The sequence below is a fragment of the Eulemur rufifrons genome, chromosome 7 (genome assembly GCF_041146395.1).
Source record: "Eulemur rufifrons isolate Redbay chromosome 7, OSU_ERuf_1, whole genome shotgun sequence".
NCBI lineage: Eukaryota > Metazoa > Chordata > Mammalia > Primates > Lemuridae > Eulemur > Eulemur rufifrons.
This window is the reverse complement of record NC_090989.1, coordinates 103,806,736-103,824,255: the sequence shown is the minus strand read 5'-3', so window position 1 is coordinate 103,824,255 and position 17,520 is coordinate 103,806,736. Positions and strand designations below refer to the sequence as shown.

The following is a 17,520-nucleotide window of genomic DNA, read 5'->3' as shown; positions in this document are numbered from 1 at the left end:
GGAGGAAGAGGAGAAACAGTCTTTTGTTTCATGGACCAATATCTAATTTAATTAACTAACTTGTTGACAATCATGAATGTAAAAAATGTGCAACCAAGCAGTTGGTTATAAACAACAGTTGTGAAGTCTACCAGTGGCAGCAAGAAGGTTAACGTGGAAAATCCCCCCTAGCAAGATTAGCTGAGGAAGTTAAAGGGGAAATCATGATTAGCAAAGCTGAACTTGAAAACTAGTATTTAATATGAGCCATAAAAATCTTATCACTTGCCTGAAGAGTGGCATATCAGGGTATAATTAAAGCTGCAAGATCTTTATAGTTAATGTTTAGTCTTGATAGCATGTTTCATAAGAGCATTTTATATAATGGGTAAATTTTAATCAAAGTACATAGTGTGGGAGATAGTATTCACTTTAAGTTAATAAAGTACTGTGCATAATTTTTATACTTTAAGCTAAAAATAATTTCTTGGCACTGTTTAGCTGAGGCAGCTACACGTGAGGTATAACTTTCATCAAAATTCTTCAAGGACGAAAGTATTTTTTTATTATTTTGTCATTTGAATGTTATGGCAACTTTCCAAATTTTTTAAAAGTCTGGAGAGCAATTAAATTGCTCAGAGTATTTCTAAAGTCTCTTCTGTAAATATATAATATTTATCCCTGAAATCCATATAAGGTTATGTCATATTCAGCCCACCTGAAAAACAAAGAAACAACATTAGCTACTCTGTGCTAACGAGATCTTAAGTTTCTTAATGTCAGGGCTCTTTTGTTATATTCTTGATATCCCACATAGCAATGGCCTATGGCTTTGCAGATAACAGGTGTTGATACTGAAGATTTTGTTTGTTTCAGAACATAATGTTTCAGCTACTCAGTAGATACTAGAATTTTAAAACATGAAAGATAAAATTACTAAACTGTGGGCATTAATTTTAATTTCTTTCTATGGTCAAACAACATGACCCCAAAATTTATTAAACAGATGAGATATATTCCAAGAGAACAGAAGAAAATCACATTATTAGTATATTTCAGAAATAGTGAAAATATGGTTTGATCAGAATATGTATTATAAGAGGATAATGGAGCAGGGCCTGGGGGAGGTGGAGAAGATGATGTTGTGTTTATATAGAGACCAGTGAGAAGCCTTCTGAAGATTTTTAGCAGGAGAGTACTAATGACCAGAGTTGCTGCTGACTGCAGGATAGATTCAGATTCTAGATTAGATTTAGGATAGATTATAGTTAGGTGAGACAAGAAGTGGGGAGAGGTGTGAACACGACAGTGGCAGTAATACTGACAGGAGGAGATAAACCAAAGAGATGCTACTGGTCTTTGCCTAAATAGAATGTAAATGGGTCTGTAAAAGAAAGGAAGTAGCTAAGATAAATAGAAACATTCATGGGTGATTGAGATCCTTCAAGTGCCATTAGCAGAAATAATAGAGTCAAGAGAGTTAGAGTTATGGCTTAGAGTTTGACGTTTGACCCATTAAATTTAAAGTGTTTGTAAGACCCCTAAATGGAGAAAGTTAGCAAGTTACTGCGTCAGAGCAGACATATGAAGCTTCATTTATTCAGCACATTTCCTGCATACTGATTATGTTCCAGGCACTGTTCTAGTTTGAGGTATTAGAGCTAATGAACTGTAAAAACAGATGGAACAAAAACTCAACAAATGTGTATACAGACTCATAAATCTCAGATCTTAAAGGGCTAATATTTGAGGAGCTAGGGTGAAGTGGGGCAGACAGAAAAAGCAAAAACTCCAGCCATAAACAAACAGAATATAAGATAGTCATGGGTACCTTGATGAAAGTAAAATAAGGTTATGTGATTGAGAGATACCTTCAGTTGAGTGGTGCTGTTTATTTAAGATGCTGTTATAGATAGATAAAATTTTAGAAATAACACGAAAAGTAATATTTGTGTTATTGAGTAACTATTTCTTCCACATATTTATAAGGGAGAAAGGACCATCTGAATGAAGATTTTCATTTTCCTTGCTCCAAACTCCTTACAGCAGAAAATAATCTTAAAAAAGAATGTACAAGGAATTGTGATTATAAATCATAGATTAGGGTGCCCCTCCAGAATGAACTCTTTGTTGTCATCAGTAACAAACAGCCTGCGTTTGTTTCTATCGCAGAAGATTTTCCTATATATCTAAGTGAAACCGATATACCGGACAGCGGCTTAACAAGCACGACGCTGACCCCAGGCCTGCTGTCACAGAATAATACCACAAATCATCCTTAACCATCTTCTCTCCTTGTAGTCTTCCCAGCTGGCATTCTGCAGCCCCCCTTCTTCAGCGCCCAGCAGTCCAACTCATTGAACTATGGGGGCATCGGCATGGTCATAGGACACGAAATCACCCATGGCTTCGATGACAATGGTAAAGTGCAACTGACATTTTCCTTTGGCTGAGATATATCCTCATAAATTTGATTACGAGTCATTATAATTTATCAATACAGAACCACATGTATTCATCTGTGTATCATTAGCTTAATCTTCACCATACTTTCAGTTTTCCCTTTAAACTGTCGCTTAAGAAGATCAAAAAGTTCTAATATTGAGGTAAGTTCTAATATTGAGTGCGCTGTACACTCTGGCAGAAAAAAGCAAATACTGATCTTGAGAAAACACTGTGATATTTGTCAACACCAGTGATAATGCTTGGTCTTATTTTCTGATTATATGTTACTTATCTTGCCAGATCCTTAGAGGTCAGGGTCTATGTCCATGTCTGAGAATCAGATATATTAATAAAATCAGAAAGTATTGCCTATCCAAGTTCCCATAAGACTCTCAAGTTTAAGTGCTTTTGATTAGGGACTTTTTTGGCTTTTTTCATCTTACGCCTACTACCTAGTTCACACCCTTTCAAAAGTAGGTACTTAAATGTTTATATGCTTCCCTAAATGGAAAAAATAGATTTAGAGTTTCAATGAAAGCAGAATTCCTAAAAGTAAGAGAAGAAAAGATGTGAAATATGTAAAGAAATGATAGTTAAAGCTATGAAAATGATTAGTTCAGAAGTGGGAAGAAAGTAAAAAGAGAACAATAGCAAGAAAATAATTAAACTGAACTAGACCCAACTTTAGAGACCCAGAGAAAGAAAAGTAGGCAGGAAGGGTATAATTTTTTAAAAGACTAAGTGTCTATTAACTCAATTAAACTATGCAACAGTCTTAACTGGTAAATACTAATACTATTTTCATTTTTCAAGTTAAAAAAATAGAGGCATATGAAAGACTTTCTCAGTGTTACAAATCTAGGAATTGGTGGAATCAGGAGGTGAGTTCAGGTAGTTTGGCTTCATAGCCCTTTTCTTATTCACTACATTTCAATATTTAATAAATATTAAAAAGGTGATAAAAATAAATGTCAAAACATATGACATATATAAATGCAATTGGAGCTTAAAAAGAAGAAAGATCAATGTAGTTTAGGGCTGGCAGGAAAGCTTCAGGAGAAAAGGAAGACTTTTTCTTTGTGCTTGAAGTACAGGGAAACTGAGCCCACAGTTTCATGTCTCATGAAGGGTCTGAGAATATGAAATGAATGTCAGAATAAAAATGTCCACCTTTTTAAAAACCTCAAAATATCAAATTAGACAGACAGACTTGGTTGAGGCAAAAACCATCCAACAGAACAAGGCATGATTTTAGGAGTGTTTTCTCTGGGGGCCTCACCTGAGATATCAAGAGACTAGTGTGTGAAATATCTGTGTCGGTGCTGAGACACATCAGCAAATAAGCTCCGGCGGTCCAGGCTTTCCCAACCCTGTGGATGGGGCGGGACAGCAGTGTTTCACATCCTCTGTCCAATTATACACAAAAGTATTTTGGTTCTCACACTTTGAATTAAAGATATCTTACTGTAATTCTTGTTGTAATGAGTTCCCATTTTACTTAAATAAATATATTACAGGCAGAAATTTTAACAAGGATGGAGACCTCGTTGACTGGTGGACTCAACAGTCTGCAAACAATTTTAAAGACCAATCCCAATGCATGATATACCAGTATGGAAACTTTTCCTGGGACCTGGCAGGTGGACAGCATGTATGTCATTAGCGTTCTCTTGAAAAGTTTTAAATATATTCAATCTTAAGTGAACTATTGATGCTTTTCTTAATGATCCTAATAAAGGGTCTTCTTTTAACAGCTCAATGGAATTAATACACTGGGAGAAAACATTGCTGATAATGGAGGCCTTGGCCAAGCATACAGAGTAAGTAATAATATTTTCTTTCCATTTTAGTGATTGGAGTGTTTATCATATTTAATCATTCATTTTAAAGCCTTTTGCAAAAAAAAAACCCACATATAATATAAATAGTAAATGATGAATGAAAATGAAAAAAATGTGAAGAGAAAGGCTGTTGTAAATATACCAATCATAAGAGTCAATACAGATGATGTGATAGAGCTGAACACATCTCTTAAGTTTGCAAAAAGCCAAGAAAAGAAAACACAGAATGTTATATCAACAGAAATGAGGAGATATGAAAGTTCCATAAAGGAGGCAACATTATTCTAAGAAATAATCTCTGAAATAAGTTTTTTAGGAAAGATGTCCCATAAGGATGGTTATTTCAGTCTCATTGATCAATATAATGAACAGGACCCTCAGCTTCGCAGCAAGTGGGTTAGCATTTGAGAACAATAATCAGCATAAATCAGAGGCATTATATTAAACCACGGTTCATTTGCCATGATATGATAGGGGACTGAAATGATATGGTTCCAGCACGTGGCCTTACAGTCCACCAAACTGTTATATGCAAAGGAGTATTATCAGTGGAGCATCACTTAGGATTCTATTTAGCTTTCTGCTTATTCTTGCATTCAACAAGTATTTATTGGGACTTTACTGTGGTCTTGGCACTATTCTTGGTGCTGGAGATATAGCAACGAACCTCCAGAAAAAATGTCATTCTTTGATGATCTGAACAAAGGATGTTCTAGTTGATGCCATGTGCATAAGAAAACTAGGGATTTTCACAAAAGGGTGGAGGATTGGTGGTCTTAGAAGCAGCAGGGAGGAGTAAGGATGATTTTGAATGCTTCTCTCAACCCTGAGATAGCCCACATGTGGGAGAATGAGCACAGTCTACTTAGGATGGTACAAGGGACAAGATATCCCTACACTAGAGCTGGGCTTCCCTAAAACAAGGATGGGTGGAATGACTGGTGGAATGGATGAGAATGTAGAATTATTTGTTCACCATAGAAATCTTTGGGTTAGAGGGGAGGAGAAGTACATGAGTGGTTGGGTCTGGGAAGAGAAGGCATCAGAGAAGTGTAGGGAGACAAGAATGGTGGGTCTTGTGACTTGGCAGTGATCAAGGACAATAAGAGTATGAAGTTTGGGAAATTAAGCCTGCTGTGATGTTTCCAAACAATGATTTCCAGCCGATTCCTGAGGGATGGTAGATTGCTACTGCTTTGAATGCTTGGTAATTTTGTTTGTTTTTTACTGGATGCCGGACATTATGCATTTTACTTCTTTGGGTGTTGAATTATTTGTTTTGTTTTGTTTTTCTGTAAATATTCTTGAGCTTTATTCTCAGATACAGTTAAATTCCTTGGAAATGGTTTGATCCTTTTGAGTCTTGCTTTAGAACTTGTTAGGTGAGACTGGGACAGTTCTCAGTCTAGGGACAATTATTTCCAACTGCTGAGACAAGATTCTACTGTGTAAATCTTGGAGTTTTCCATTCTTGTCCTGTGTGAGTACCAGGCATTGTTATCTTTAATCCTTTTGAATGATTCTTCTTGTAGCATTGAGTAGTTTGCTCATACACATCTCCAGATGAATACTAAGCTGAATGCTTGAAGGTGACCCTCTGTGATCTCTGAAGTTCTCTTTTTGTGTAGCCTTCTCCACTGTAGTACCCTGTCCTTGGTATCTCTGAACTCTCAGCTCCCCCTCAATTCCAGGAGTTTCCCAGGCTCTGACTGAGGTTCTCCTTCCTATGCTGTGGGCTGAAAACTCTCAGGGCAATAAGCTTGGCTGTTACAGGACTCACTTTATTTGTTTACCATCTCTTAAGGATCATTCTTTTTTTTTCTTGATGTTCAGTGTTACGCAAACCATTGCTTCATATATTTTGTCCATTGTTTGGTTGCTTCAGCAGGAGGTTAAATCCAATCCCTGTCATTCCGTTTTGGCCGGAAGTGGAAGGCACTGGTGCTCTTAACATTCCCATGGTGGTTTTAACATACAGCCAGATGGAGAATCACTGCTGTAGAAAATCTAGCCAAAGTTTGGATTGATGGTACTTCCGTAGAGACCCTCACCTAGAGAAAGTACAGATACAATGAAGCAAATTGGGAATTGGAAATGACATATCTCAAAAAGTTTGTTGTCAATCCCTTTTTAAGTATATTCAGTAGAGGAAAACTACCTTTTTTCAGTAATGTCCATAAATCTTTAAGAATTAGGAACATTCTTTGACATTCAATTACCTAAATTTCTTCCTCCTAATGTAACTGAAGTTCAATCTATTTTGTCCTGTCTTCAAGGGACCAAAATAGTTGCATAGCCTTATTCTCAGGCTTATAAGATACTAGGCCTCTAAGGAACCTCAAGAGAATCACTCGACTTTTGGTAAGAATCACTCAAACTAAGTCTGGTGTGAGTCTGTTTTGCTAAGAGTAGTAACTAAGCCTAACATAGCAATTTCAGGCTTCCTTGGCAATCCATTCATCCAAGTGACTGGCCTCATCCATAGAACAACATTTAGATAAGTTTTTCATCACTTATTTTAGTCATCCATTCATTCAATTGACATTTATTGATCATCTGACATGTGCCAGGCTCTTGTCATCTGCTAATCAATATCCTATTCTTTTCAGAACATTTGAAAATAAATTCTAGTTTTCTTTCTAATCCATGAAATAGTTTCAGTTTGCCATATCTAAATTATTATTATGTATTATTACAGTGATTTTAATGTAAAGGTTAATTACTTGATTACATGGTCTTTTATGTAGACATATACAAACTTAGAAATTATTGTCATCTTTTTTCTATTTTATCAACTGCCTAGGCATATCAGAATTATGTTAAAAAGCACGGTGAAGAAAAATTACTTCCTGGACTTGACCTAAATCACAAACAACTGTTCTTCTTGAACTTTGCCCAGGTACTGTATCTTTCTTGAACGATAGATGTGGAAATCATTTTGAGTTATAATTTCACAGTAAGTTAGACAGTGCATACTGAGTTTTCTTATTTTTATCAATTGTGGCAGAGCATTTGACTTGACCACCTTTCATTGTTTATGATAGACTGTCAGATCATATTAATGATAAATAACTGTGTTCCTGGTTGTACATTATTTGACGACTTAATGGCTGAAGAATGCAAATTTCAATTTAATTTTGCTTCTTCCTCCCACCCTGCTCAAACAAATCCTTGATTGAACCTGAACACACTGCTTTGCTTTTCCTATTCCTATCTATCCTAGGTGTGGTGTGGAACCTACAGGCCAGAGTATGCAATCAACTCCATTAAAACAGATGTGCACAGTCCAGGCAATTTCAGGTATGTGGGTATGAAGAGCAACCAAGGGGCTCCCATATTGGCTCTATTGCTTCCATATTTGGAATATGTCCTTTTCTAACTGTGATTCTATTATATTTGGAAATCCAGTGCTTTTTTTAATGTTTTATTATTTTATTTTATTTTATTTTCATTTCAGCATATTATAGGGGTACAAATGTTTAGGTTACATATATTGCCTTTGCCCCACCTGAGTCAGAGCTTCAAGTGTGTCCATCCCCCAGACAGTGTGCATGGCACCCATTGGGTGTGTATATACCCATCCCCTTTTTTTGAGAGTCAAAGGATCAACAGGATACAGTGTATGTTTACCCAAGCATAGCCTTGGCTGCTCTTTTTCTTAGAATCTATGTGTCCAAGGCTCAGCACCTGATGGATTTTAACAAAGATGTGGCCTCAGAATAGTGGCTCTATTTAAAGCAAGCATAAAGACATTTTTAAGAGTCTGTGAATGGTTTAGGCCTAGACCAATGAGTTCTAACTTTTAAAGAAAAATTTCCATTCAACATAAAGAAAAACTTCTATTAGTTAGAGGTTCTCCAACATGGAGTAGCACTGTCCCCAAAACTCCAGGAGAGAATACACTGACACAGAGGTCAGGGAACAGCCCATCCAGGGTACTGAAGAAAAATGCCCTACAGAGTGGAAGACTGAGTTAGAAGATACCTAAAGTCCTTCCCAAAATAGAAAATCTATGAGAACAATGGACTGAAAGAGAATCATTCTAACCAACATTTGAATGTTAAATCCTAGATCCCTATGTGTTTTAGGACAGAATTTCTAATGCTTCTAATGCTACCCTTTCCCATATTCTGTAACACTTAATCACTCATTTGCGAATCAATAACTACACTTCTCAGGCAAGAAAGTCTGGGGGGAAAAAAACTAAAAATTTATCAGGGTGGTTGGAAAATGGAATTTGAGAACAAACGAGAACTGATGGAATAAATTTCAAAAGCCCTACCTAAAATGGATGTGAACATACTGCCGGGATCATTCATTCCTGGAAAAAAACACATTTGTTTATGGGGAAAAACACATTCAATTACAAAGTAATAAAATAACACGTTTAAAAATTAAAGAATTTACTCAGCTGGTTCTAGTATCATCATTGTCATTATCATCATCACTACCTAGTATTTGCCTTAACAGTTCTTTCAAAATTCATTTGTTCAACAACTGTTTATTGTTTGTAATCCAAGCTAAATTTAGTCATGCTAAGATATTTAAATTAGCAGCTTTTTAGGTAATGAGCAACAAAGTCACTGAAGCAATTCCCATTATGGTTTATCCAAGAAACTTTTAGTTTTAATTTTTAAAAGTTGTCTTTTTCCTTACTGAAGTCTTCAGAAGTTAAGGTATAAGAATCTAATTCTGAGAACAGCAGAAGCTTACACAAACCACCATATAATCTAGTTTGTCAAAGCTTTGTCTTGCATTTCCCCATGAGCTAAAACATATGTCCATAAAAACCTTAGTAAATTTAAGTAGTATCTTTGTAATACCTTGTGTATCTGTCATCCTCGGAGAATAAGAGGTCACAAATTAATTTTTTGACAGAGTAAAGATTGTCTCTTTTGAATATTAACATTTTATCCTAAACACTGGATTAAAATTTCTCAATTTAAAATACGTTTTCTACCTTCTTGTCCTAACAAAGTATCCTGAACAAGATCTAACGTCTTTTTTCTGATGAAACAGACTATTGTTATGATCATTAGCTGTGGTTTTGCTCTTTATTTATTTAGTGAAATCCTCAAGAGCTATAGTGTGTGGAACTATTTACTCCTACACGAATGCTGATACTTTTTGACTTTTCATTTTGGCTTTTTACTGGAGTTTTTCAGTGTATCTGTTTATTCCCTAGTTCTCTTTCCTTTTACTATATTGCCTGCCTTTAGCCATTCCTCCATTCTGATTAGCTCAGAAAACATATTGTTAAGCTTACAGGGTAAAAGCAAACACAAGCTTTGAAGGAAGAAACACTTGAGTTCCAACCATGGTTCCACCATTTACTAGCTGTTACTCAAACTCTGTGCCTTGGTTTCTTGATATGTAAAATGAGGATTAAATCATCATGAGAGTTGCTGGAGGATTCATATTAATGTATATGAGATGCTTACTACATATAAGTGTTTGAAAATTAGTACTAAAATTATTTTTATATAAGAGGGATGAACAGAGTAAGAATTCCTATGAAAAAGGTTTATGGACTTTGCAATTGCCCTATCAGCTGACAGTCAAGGGCTTTTGTTGCTTATTTCTTATGTTCTGCATAGTTTAGAATGTCAGTAACTGATTACTGGTTAAGTGATAGGTAGGTAACTGTTTTATACACCCAATTTCAAACTGAAAACAATATTTTATCATAAATATGTGAAACTACTTGTGTCTTTAATTTTTTTTTTCTGGCTCCAAAGATGCCCCTTTGACTATTTTTCATTCATGATAAGAGAAGTTGTATGTGTTGTTTTTATTTTTCTTATTTTTTTTTCAAGGGTAAATGGAGTGCCAACCTTTTGTCAAGGAAATAATTATTTTCTCTGGAGGTAAAGAGATTTCCTTGGCAAAAGGTTGAGGTTACATTTAGTTTTGGAAACAGGCTGCTTCCTGGCTGTATAAAGTAAAACAGATTTTTTTAAAGAACTTTCAAAACTAATAGACATTGAGCTGCTACTGAAAATTCATGCTTGGTAGTTTATGTAAAAACCTTTTTAAGATAGAGGGATATTTGTAACCTTGTGCTTAAAAAGCCTCACTGGTAAAAACAAAAGGCAAAATATACTTGATATAAAGCTGAATCTATAAAACCACATTTGTGAGCTCTAACCTATAATTTTCTTCTTCGCAGCTAAAGCCTTGTATACTCTAAAATAAACTTTTTAAACCTTTCAAAAAAAACATTTTCCCTTTAATCGTCTAGAAATTGAATCCATAATTTAAAAATTATTTTTTGGAAATCTAGATTTTAGTTAGCCATCCATAGTCACTTCACAAACTGGTTATTTGTTATAATAGTAATTACTATATAATTTATAAATGTGTTTCTAAAATTATTTTGATATAATAGTTCTACATAATAATAACATGTGAGGGTCTAACGATTTTTAAAGCAAGTCCAAATAAAAAATGATTTAGATGCTTGGATTGTTCAATGTTATTGTCCAGTCAGGGAAAAGAAGGGTACTTTATAGACCTAATATTACTAACAAGGCAAGAAATGTTTTCCACAGCTTAATTTCTAATATTTTTGAAAGAATATTCTTTCTAGTGTTTTAAGTAGACATTTTCAACAAATGTGGCTATTTTGTTCCTTCTCATTCTATAAGTTAGCATGCTTAGACTAAACTCTCTTTGAAATACTGATGTTTCCCCCATTTACCTTAAATATTAGCATTTGTTCCTGATATTTTATTAGTATCAGTATGGATTTTGGTGAACTTTGTAATATTTCTATTAGCACCTATTAACTTTTAGCCCATACCTAGGAATCTATTCAGGCATTTATTTCTTTATGAACCTATAGTGGAACATACACTCATCAATGTGACTTTGCTTTGAAAAAAAATCGTAAAAATTAGTTAATGGTAAAGATCATATAGCCTATTCATGAATGAAGCCAGTTAACCTTGTCATAAAGTCATTCATTTAAAAGAAATAACAAAAGGTTGTCAGAGGAACCATTAATTGTAAAAAGTTTATTCAGTAACTCAAAAATTCCATTGATTACAGGCAGGAGTAGTCAGATATGTTATAGGATATAAAGTCCATTGTTGATCACACAATGTTTAACTCTTAGATGTTTTAATACAAGTGATTATTTGCCAAGGGAATAAACAGCAGCAGTATAATAAATTATTTTATATAATAAAGTTAAAATTTCAACTAAATCACTTTATGAAATATTGTCTTCATTGTCTTATTAGAAATATAAAACAAGAAGTTATTAATACATAGTTTTCATATAGCATGAAATTCGTTTACATATTCTATGTAATACTAATGAAATACGATCTCACTCTTAGAGAAGGGATTCGTTTTATTAATAATGTATCCACTTTTCAAAATAGATTACTTATATCATCCACTCAAAGATTTGATGTTATAAACACCAAACATTACTTAAGAGTTCTAGGAAAGTAAGTGAAGCCCTTGTGTGCTGTTGACCTAATTATTCAGAATCAAATGATCTAAGTGAAGTCTTTGGAAAGAAAGAGAGGAGATGGAATGGACATGAAGAGCTGAGTGCACACTAGGTTGAGTGTTTCCACATTGCTAACTCCCAGAAGTGTTTTTCAAAGACTTTTCTTTCCTTGAGGTGTTTTTTTGTTTGTTTTGGTTTTAATTTTTTTTAAGTTTTTAAAAGAAATGTAGAATTAAGTCATGGCTTTGGACATTTTTACTGAAGTACTTGTCCTCATATGACAAAATTTAAGACACAATACTTTGGGAAAATTTTAATAAAAACAAAAAAAGTGCAGCTCTCTAGTCAGTGACTCGCAAATGCTTACCCTGTCAGCCAGGGAGCTCACTCCCAGTGTGGGGAGTGTCCGGGCCACTGTGATGTCTGCCGCTTAGCCAGTACCTATTCCTGAATTGGGAAAAGGGTTGGATTAAATGAATCAAAGCTCCTCTCTAACAGAGTCAATGAGCCTACAGTCTGAAAAGACTAAAAACTAATGCAAATTCCTAATTTCTAAGATCTTTTGATTCCTACCTATACAGTCACTTTTGACTATATTATAGAAATGAAATTGTTCTCATTTTTGTTTTTTTGGCTTATAAACAATAGAAATCTATTTCTCACAGTCTGGACGCTGGAAGTCCAAGATCAGGGTGCCAGCATGGTCAGGTTTGATTCTGGTGAGAGCCCTCTTCTGGATTGCAGACTATAGACTTCTTATATCTCCACATGGCCAAGAATTTGTTCTTGAACATTTTAGAAATAAGACATAAACATCTCCTTTTTCAATCAAATTAAGCCAAGCTCTAAACTCCTAGCCTAAGCAAAAACATAAGCAATTTAATTTCAGCAGTTTTTCAGTGTACTACTATCTATGGTTGTGCAGAAATCCAAAGTCATCACAGGGGCCTAGAAAGGAGGAAATAGCTTCATCTCCAGCCTGCTGTGGTCACTGCTGAGAGCCTTACAGTCTGAGTGCCCCAACTGAAGTCAGGTGGCTCCATTTCCCTCCAAGGGTCTTGGGCAAGGGCTGCCAGAGCCTCCACTCTTGATGTTCAGGTTCACCAATGGCTAAATACCAGTCCTGGGCCCCACTCCATTCGTGGGGAAGCCAGCCATCTCCCACTCAAGTGGACTAGCAGATCTTTAACAAATTCCCCAGCTCTGTCTCCACCTGACGTCAACACTAGCACACCAGGAAGATTATTTTTACCTTTAAGACTCCTTGAAGAGCCCTAAAAAACAAACAACCAAAAAAATATTATGTCCTCCCTGAAGAATAGGGGGCTTATGGTGGGGAATTGAGGGTTAGGTGATATGTTGATGGGTGACATGAGAAAGTCAAACTAACAGAAAGTCCATATGGATCTCTTTTTCCTAGAATAGGGAAAGAGAAATAGTATGCTTTCTTTCTCTTCTAGTTGGTCCATAGTAGCAAAAAAAAAAAAAAGAAAAGAAAAGAGAAAAGAAAACCCCACCACTAAACAGTGTTTTTATTCATTATGCCCTATTACTCCTCCACAGGCAATCACCGTGACCAGGCCACAAGTCCATTCATTCACCATGTATTGAGTTCTGAGATGCACAGCACTGTGCTGGGCTTTGAGGGTGCAGCAGAGAGCAAGACATACACACACAGCACAGCCGTCCCCTGATATCCATGGGGGATTGGTTCCAGGACCCCCCACAGATGCCCAAATCCATGGATGCTCAAGTCCCTGACATAAAATGGTGTAGTATTTGAATATAACCCATGCACACCCTCCCTCCTATAATTTAAATCACCTCTAATTTGGTACCTAGTACAATGTAAGTGTTATGTAAATGGTTGTTATAGCATATTGTTTAGAGAATAATGATAAGAAAAAAAGTCTATACATGTTCAGTACAGACACAATTTCTCCCCCCACACATATTTTCATCCATGGTTGCTTGAATACAGAGATCTGGAACCCACGGGTACCAGTGCAGACTATATTTTGCCTTCATCAAGATTATAGTCCAGTGGGTGTGTCAGGAAGTAAAGGAGAACAAATCATTGTAAATTTGTGATAAGTGCCTTGATGTGATAGTACAAGTGGGAGGAACAAGTTTAGACAGTACTCAGAGAAGGCCACCAGGAGGTGGATTTTAAGCAATAGCTCGAAGGCTGAGGAGTTAGCCACATAGCAACTGGCAGGCAACTTTCCAGGGAGTGGTAGCAGGTAACAGCAGGCCCCAAAGAGGAAAAGGATTTGCCTGGTTTGAGAGACAGAGAGCAGGTCAGCAGAGCTTGAGCCTAGTGAGGAACTGGAAGAGAAATATACCATGAGGAGGCTGGGAAGGTAGGCTGGAGCCATCAGGACACTGAGGGTTATGGAGAGAAGTATGAATTTCCCTGAAACTGCTGGAAGATTTTAAGTAAGAAAATTGTGGAACCTGATTTAAAGTTTTAAAGATCACTCTATCTGCCATGTGGAGAATCGGGTGGAGAGGAGAGAAGTGCTAGGATGTATACACGATAGGATAAGTACCACGTGGGGAGAATTCTGTAAATCAGAGTGGGCTCTCCTGTCACTTTCTCCTAGTCTTCCTACTGCTGCGGTCCGCGTGCCTCTGGGCCCTTTCTCCCAACCCAAGGTGAGGGTGGCCGCTGATCCCAGCAGGAAGGGAAAGGAAGGGGCTGGTTCAGGGTTCAGGGTTGGTGTGAAAACATCACCTCTGCATCATTGTGCTGAACTGTTTCTCCCCTCAAATGCTGCTCGGTGCCGATAGTGAGTTGGACTATGTTGTTTTTGCCCATTGGGGTCAGAGATAAGAAGAAATTGGCATTTTACCAGCTCTTTCCAGTTATTCAGGCTGAATCCAGTTTCTGATATTTAAGGAGTCCTTTTGGCAAAAAAAGAAAAGAATTCTCTATCTTCCCTACTAAATCACATCAACAAATAACTGTTGAAAGTTCATTACATTTTAGGTTATTGTGTGAGCTTTTTCAAGATGTAGTGAGAAATCATGATTTTATTCTTTTTTTTTTTTTTTTTTTTGTCTCACTCTGTTGCCTGGGCTAGAGTGCCATGGCGTCAGCCTAGCTCACAGCAACCTCAAACTCCTGGGCTCAAGCAATCCTCCTGCCTCAGCCTCCCGAGTAGCTGGGACTACAGGCATGCGCCACCATGCCCGGCTAATTTTTTATATATATATTTTTAGTTGTCCAGATAATTTCTTTCTTTTTTTTTTTTTTTTTTTTTTTTTAGTAGAGACAGGGTCTCGCTCTTGCTCAGGCTAGTCTCGAACTCCTGAGCTCAAACAATCCGCCCGCCTCGGCCTCCCAGAGTGCTAGGATTACAATGATTTTATTCTTTGACCAAACTCTTCTTACAACTCCAAATAGCTGCAACTCCAAATATGAATTAGTCATTTATTTTACAAACACACATTGAATATTTATGAATTATTAACTCCATGACAACCTTAAGATGCAGGTTCTACTGTGCAGAAACTGAGACAACACCAAGGGCTCTTTAGCAGAATTCAGACCATGCGATCTGTCTCCAAAATCTGTGCTCTTAACTCCTGTATTTTGTTACCTCTCCACTGAAAAATGCTGTTGATGAGAAGGCACTGACTCACTGTACCAGTTTTTCTTTCTTCCTTTTAAACTTTAATTTCCAAATTCACCCACTTGGCCTGCATAGAGAAATTCTACAGGGCTCCAATGTGGTTTGGATATGAGTATCAAATCCTAATGGTGACTTTTTGTTTGTTTGTTTCAAAGGATTATTGGGACTTTGCAAAACTCCGCTGAGTTTTCAGAAGCCTTTCACTGCCGCAAGAATTCATACATGAATCCAGAAAAGAAATGCCGGGTCTGGTGATCTTTGGAAGAAGCAGTGCAGCTCTTCGCTAGACTTGCCAACACCACAGAAATGGGGAACTCTCTAGCAGGGAGAAAATGGGCCCTGGGAGTCAGGAAGTGACTTGGGGTAATTAACAGAGATGAGAGCATAATAATACAAATGAAGTTAGATTATTCTAGAAAGGCTCTGGAGGGAGGAAAGGGGTCTAAGGTCTATTAATCACTTCTCACTGTGTAAATAATGCCTAATTCTAAAGATAATATTACTATTCATTTCTGTTTCCTTTATGGTCTGCCAGTTTGATGTTGTCCCTAGAAAATAATGTTAACCACTTGAGGTTAACAATGGGATTAGTGAACATTAATGAAATCCACTGCGATTTCTAATCCAAAGTAGAAAGAAGATGTTGAAGAATATGGTTGAGCACCTGAAGCAGAGTGGTGAAGTTAGTTTAAAACACATTGCCTAAGTACTTGTTTTTACTTTTGTTTGTAGCATTTATACTCTTTCAAAACCCTTCCAAAGAATTCTTATACACATTGGGGCCTTGGGGCTTATATAGTTTTAAACTCAGTTTGCCATGCATCCATTATTCATTCTGTGATTATTTTATTTTAATTTCTCTTAGGGCAAAAATGAAGGTCTAAAATTGTTTTTTGTTGTCACTGCCTTCACTAATATTGAGATTCTTGAGGCCCCCTATAATTTTCTAAGCAATTTCTTGCTCTATCTCAAAACTTGGTCTTTTTAAAAGATTTATGGTAATGTATAAATAATAATTTTATATTTAATTATTAACTACATTTATGACTAAGTAACTATTATAGGTAGTCATTAAATATTGACGTTTCAAACCAAGATAAACAGTTATGAACCAAGATCTGTAAAGTGGTATACAGATGAAAATTTGAGACTTTTCAAATTTACAAATCATATTGATGAAAAGCTTTAAGCACAAACTTTGGGGTAAAAATTGCCACAGGACAGATGTCTAGAGATTTGTAATACTTGTGGTTTATAAGCAGGACTTACAAAATTAAGTCTGTCCTTGAGGGTGGCTCTCATAAAAGGGAAAAACCGCATCTATGTAGCTCTGTGTCTCCTATCTTTTCAGGTTTGTCATCTGCTGGAAATATTTTGATAATAAATTGAAATTGTGAGCCCATTACTCACTAACCCTTTGTGCCAGCTGTCTAGCTTTAGAAAGTGCATTTCTGAATAGAAATGGGAGGCCTCCCATGGACCTGCTTCTAGAATTCTAAGTGATGTAGAGTTCTGGAAGGGCACTGTCTAGTCCCTGATAGGAGTTTATCTCTTGAGGCTTCTGTTCCTCTTTTCCTGTCCTGTTGGCTTGTTTAGTTCATTTCATTACCTAATTAAGATTTTACAAAAGAGGTACACTTCCAAAATCCTTATTTTTCCTAACAAAAGATAAAAGTGAGGGAATTTCTATCCAAATTATGGATGTTAGTTTTCCTCCTTCTTGAAAAATACCCATTTGCCTTTTTAAAAAGTTATAGAAGTATTATAACATATATACAAAAATTACGTAAAGCGTAAGTGTACAGCTCAATGAACTTACTCCAACTGAACACAGCCCTGTAGCCAGCACCTATAAGAAACAGAACATTACTAGCACCCTAGAAGCCCCCCCCCCCTTTTCACTTCATTCCTCCGAGGACAACTACTATCCTGACTCCTAATCTACACTAGCTTTGCCTGTGTTTGTCTTTTGTATAAATAGAAACAAGCAGTCTGTGTTTTTTTGTGTCTGGCTTCTTTCTCTCAGACTTACATTTGTGAGATTCATCTATATTGTTGCATTGATTGTGGATCTTTCATTCCCATTCCAGAATAATATTCTATTGTGTGACTATATTACAGTTCATCCATCCTATTGTTGATGGGCCCTTGAGAA

General features: G+C 36.3%; 1 protein-coding gene and 1 long non-coding RNA gene across 5 annotated transcripts in view; one reads left to right on the top strand and one right to left on the bottom strand.

The window, feature by feature from the left end:
* The window catches only part of MME (membrane metalloendopeptidase), a 90,611-nt gene extending 74,305 nt beyond the window's left edge, over nt 1-16,306 (top strand). For all 4 annotated transcript variants that reach the window (XM_069475308.1, XM_069475307.1, XM_069475305.1 and 1 more), the window contains 6 exons: nt 2,281-2,400; nt 3,942-4,075; nt 4,179-4,244; nt 7,069-7,164; nt 7,489-7,565; nt 15,521-16,306. In XM_069475308.1, coding sequence (XP_069331409.1) covers nt 2,281-2,400; nt 3,942-4,075; nt 4,179-4,244; nt 7,069-7,164; nt 7,489-7,565; nt 15,521-15,620 — 593 coding nt within the window. In that variant the 3' untranslated portion in view covers nt 15,621-16,306. The remainder of the gene's footprint in view (nt 1-2,280; nt 2,401-3,941; nt 4,076-4,178; nt 4,245-7,068; nt 7,165-7,488; nt 7,566-15,520) is intronic.
* LOC138388013 (uncharacterized) overlaps nt 11,964-17,520 on the bottom strand; it is a 65,905-nt gene continuing 60,348 nt past the window's right edge. Inside the window, exon 3 of the long non-coding RNA XR_011234033.1 lies at nt 11,964-13,001. This is a non-coding gene — a long non-coding RNA (uncharacterized lncRNA). The remainder of the gene's footprint in view (nt 13,002-17,520) is intronic.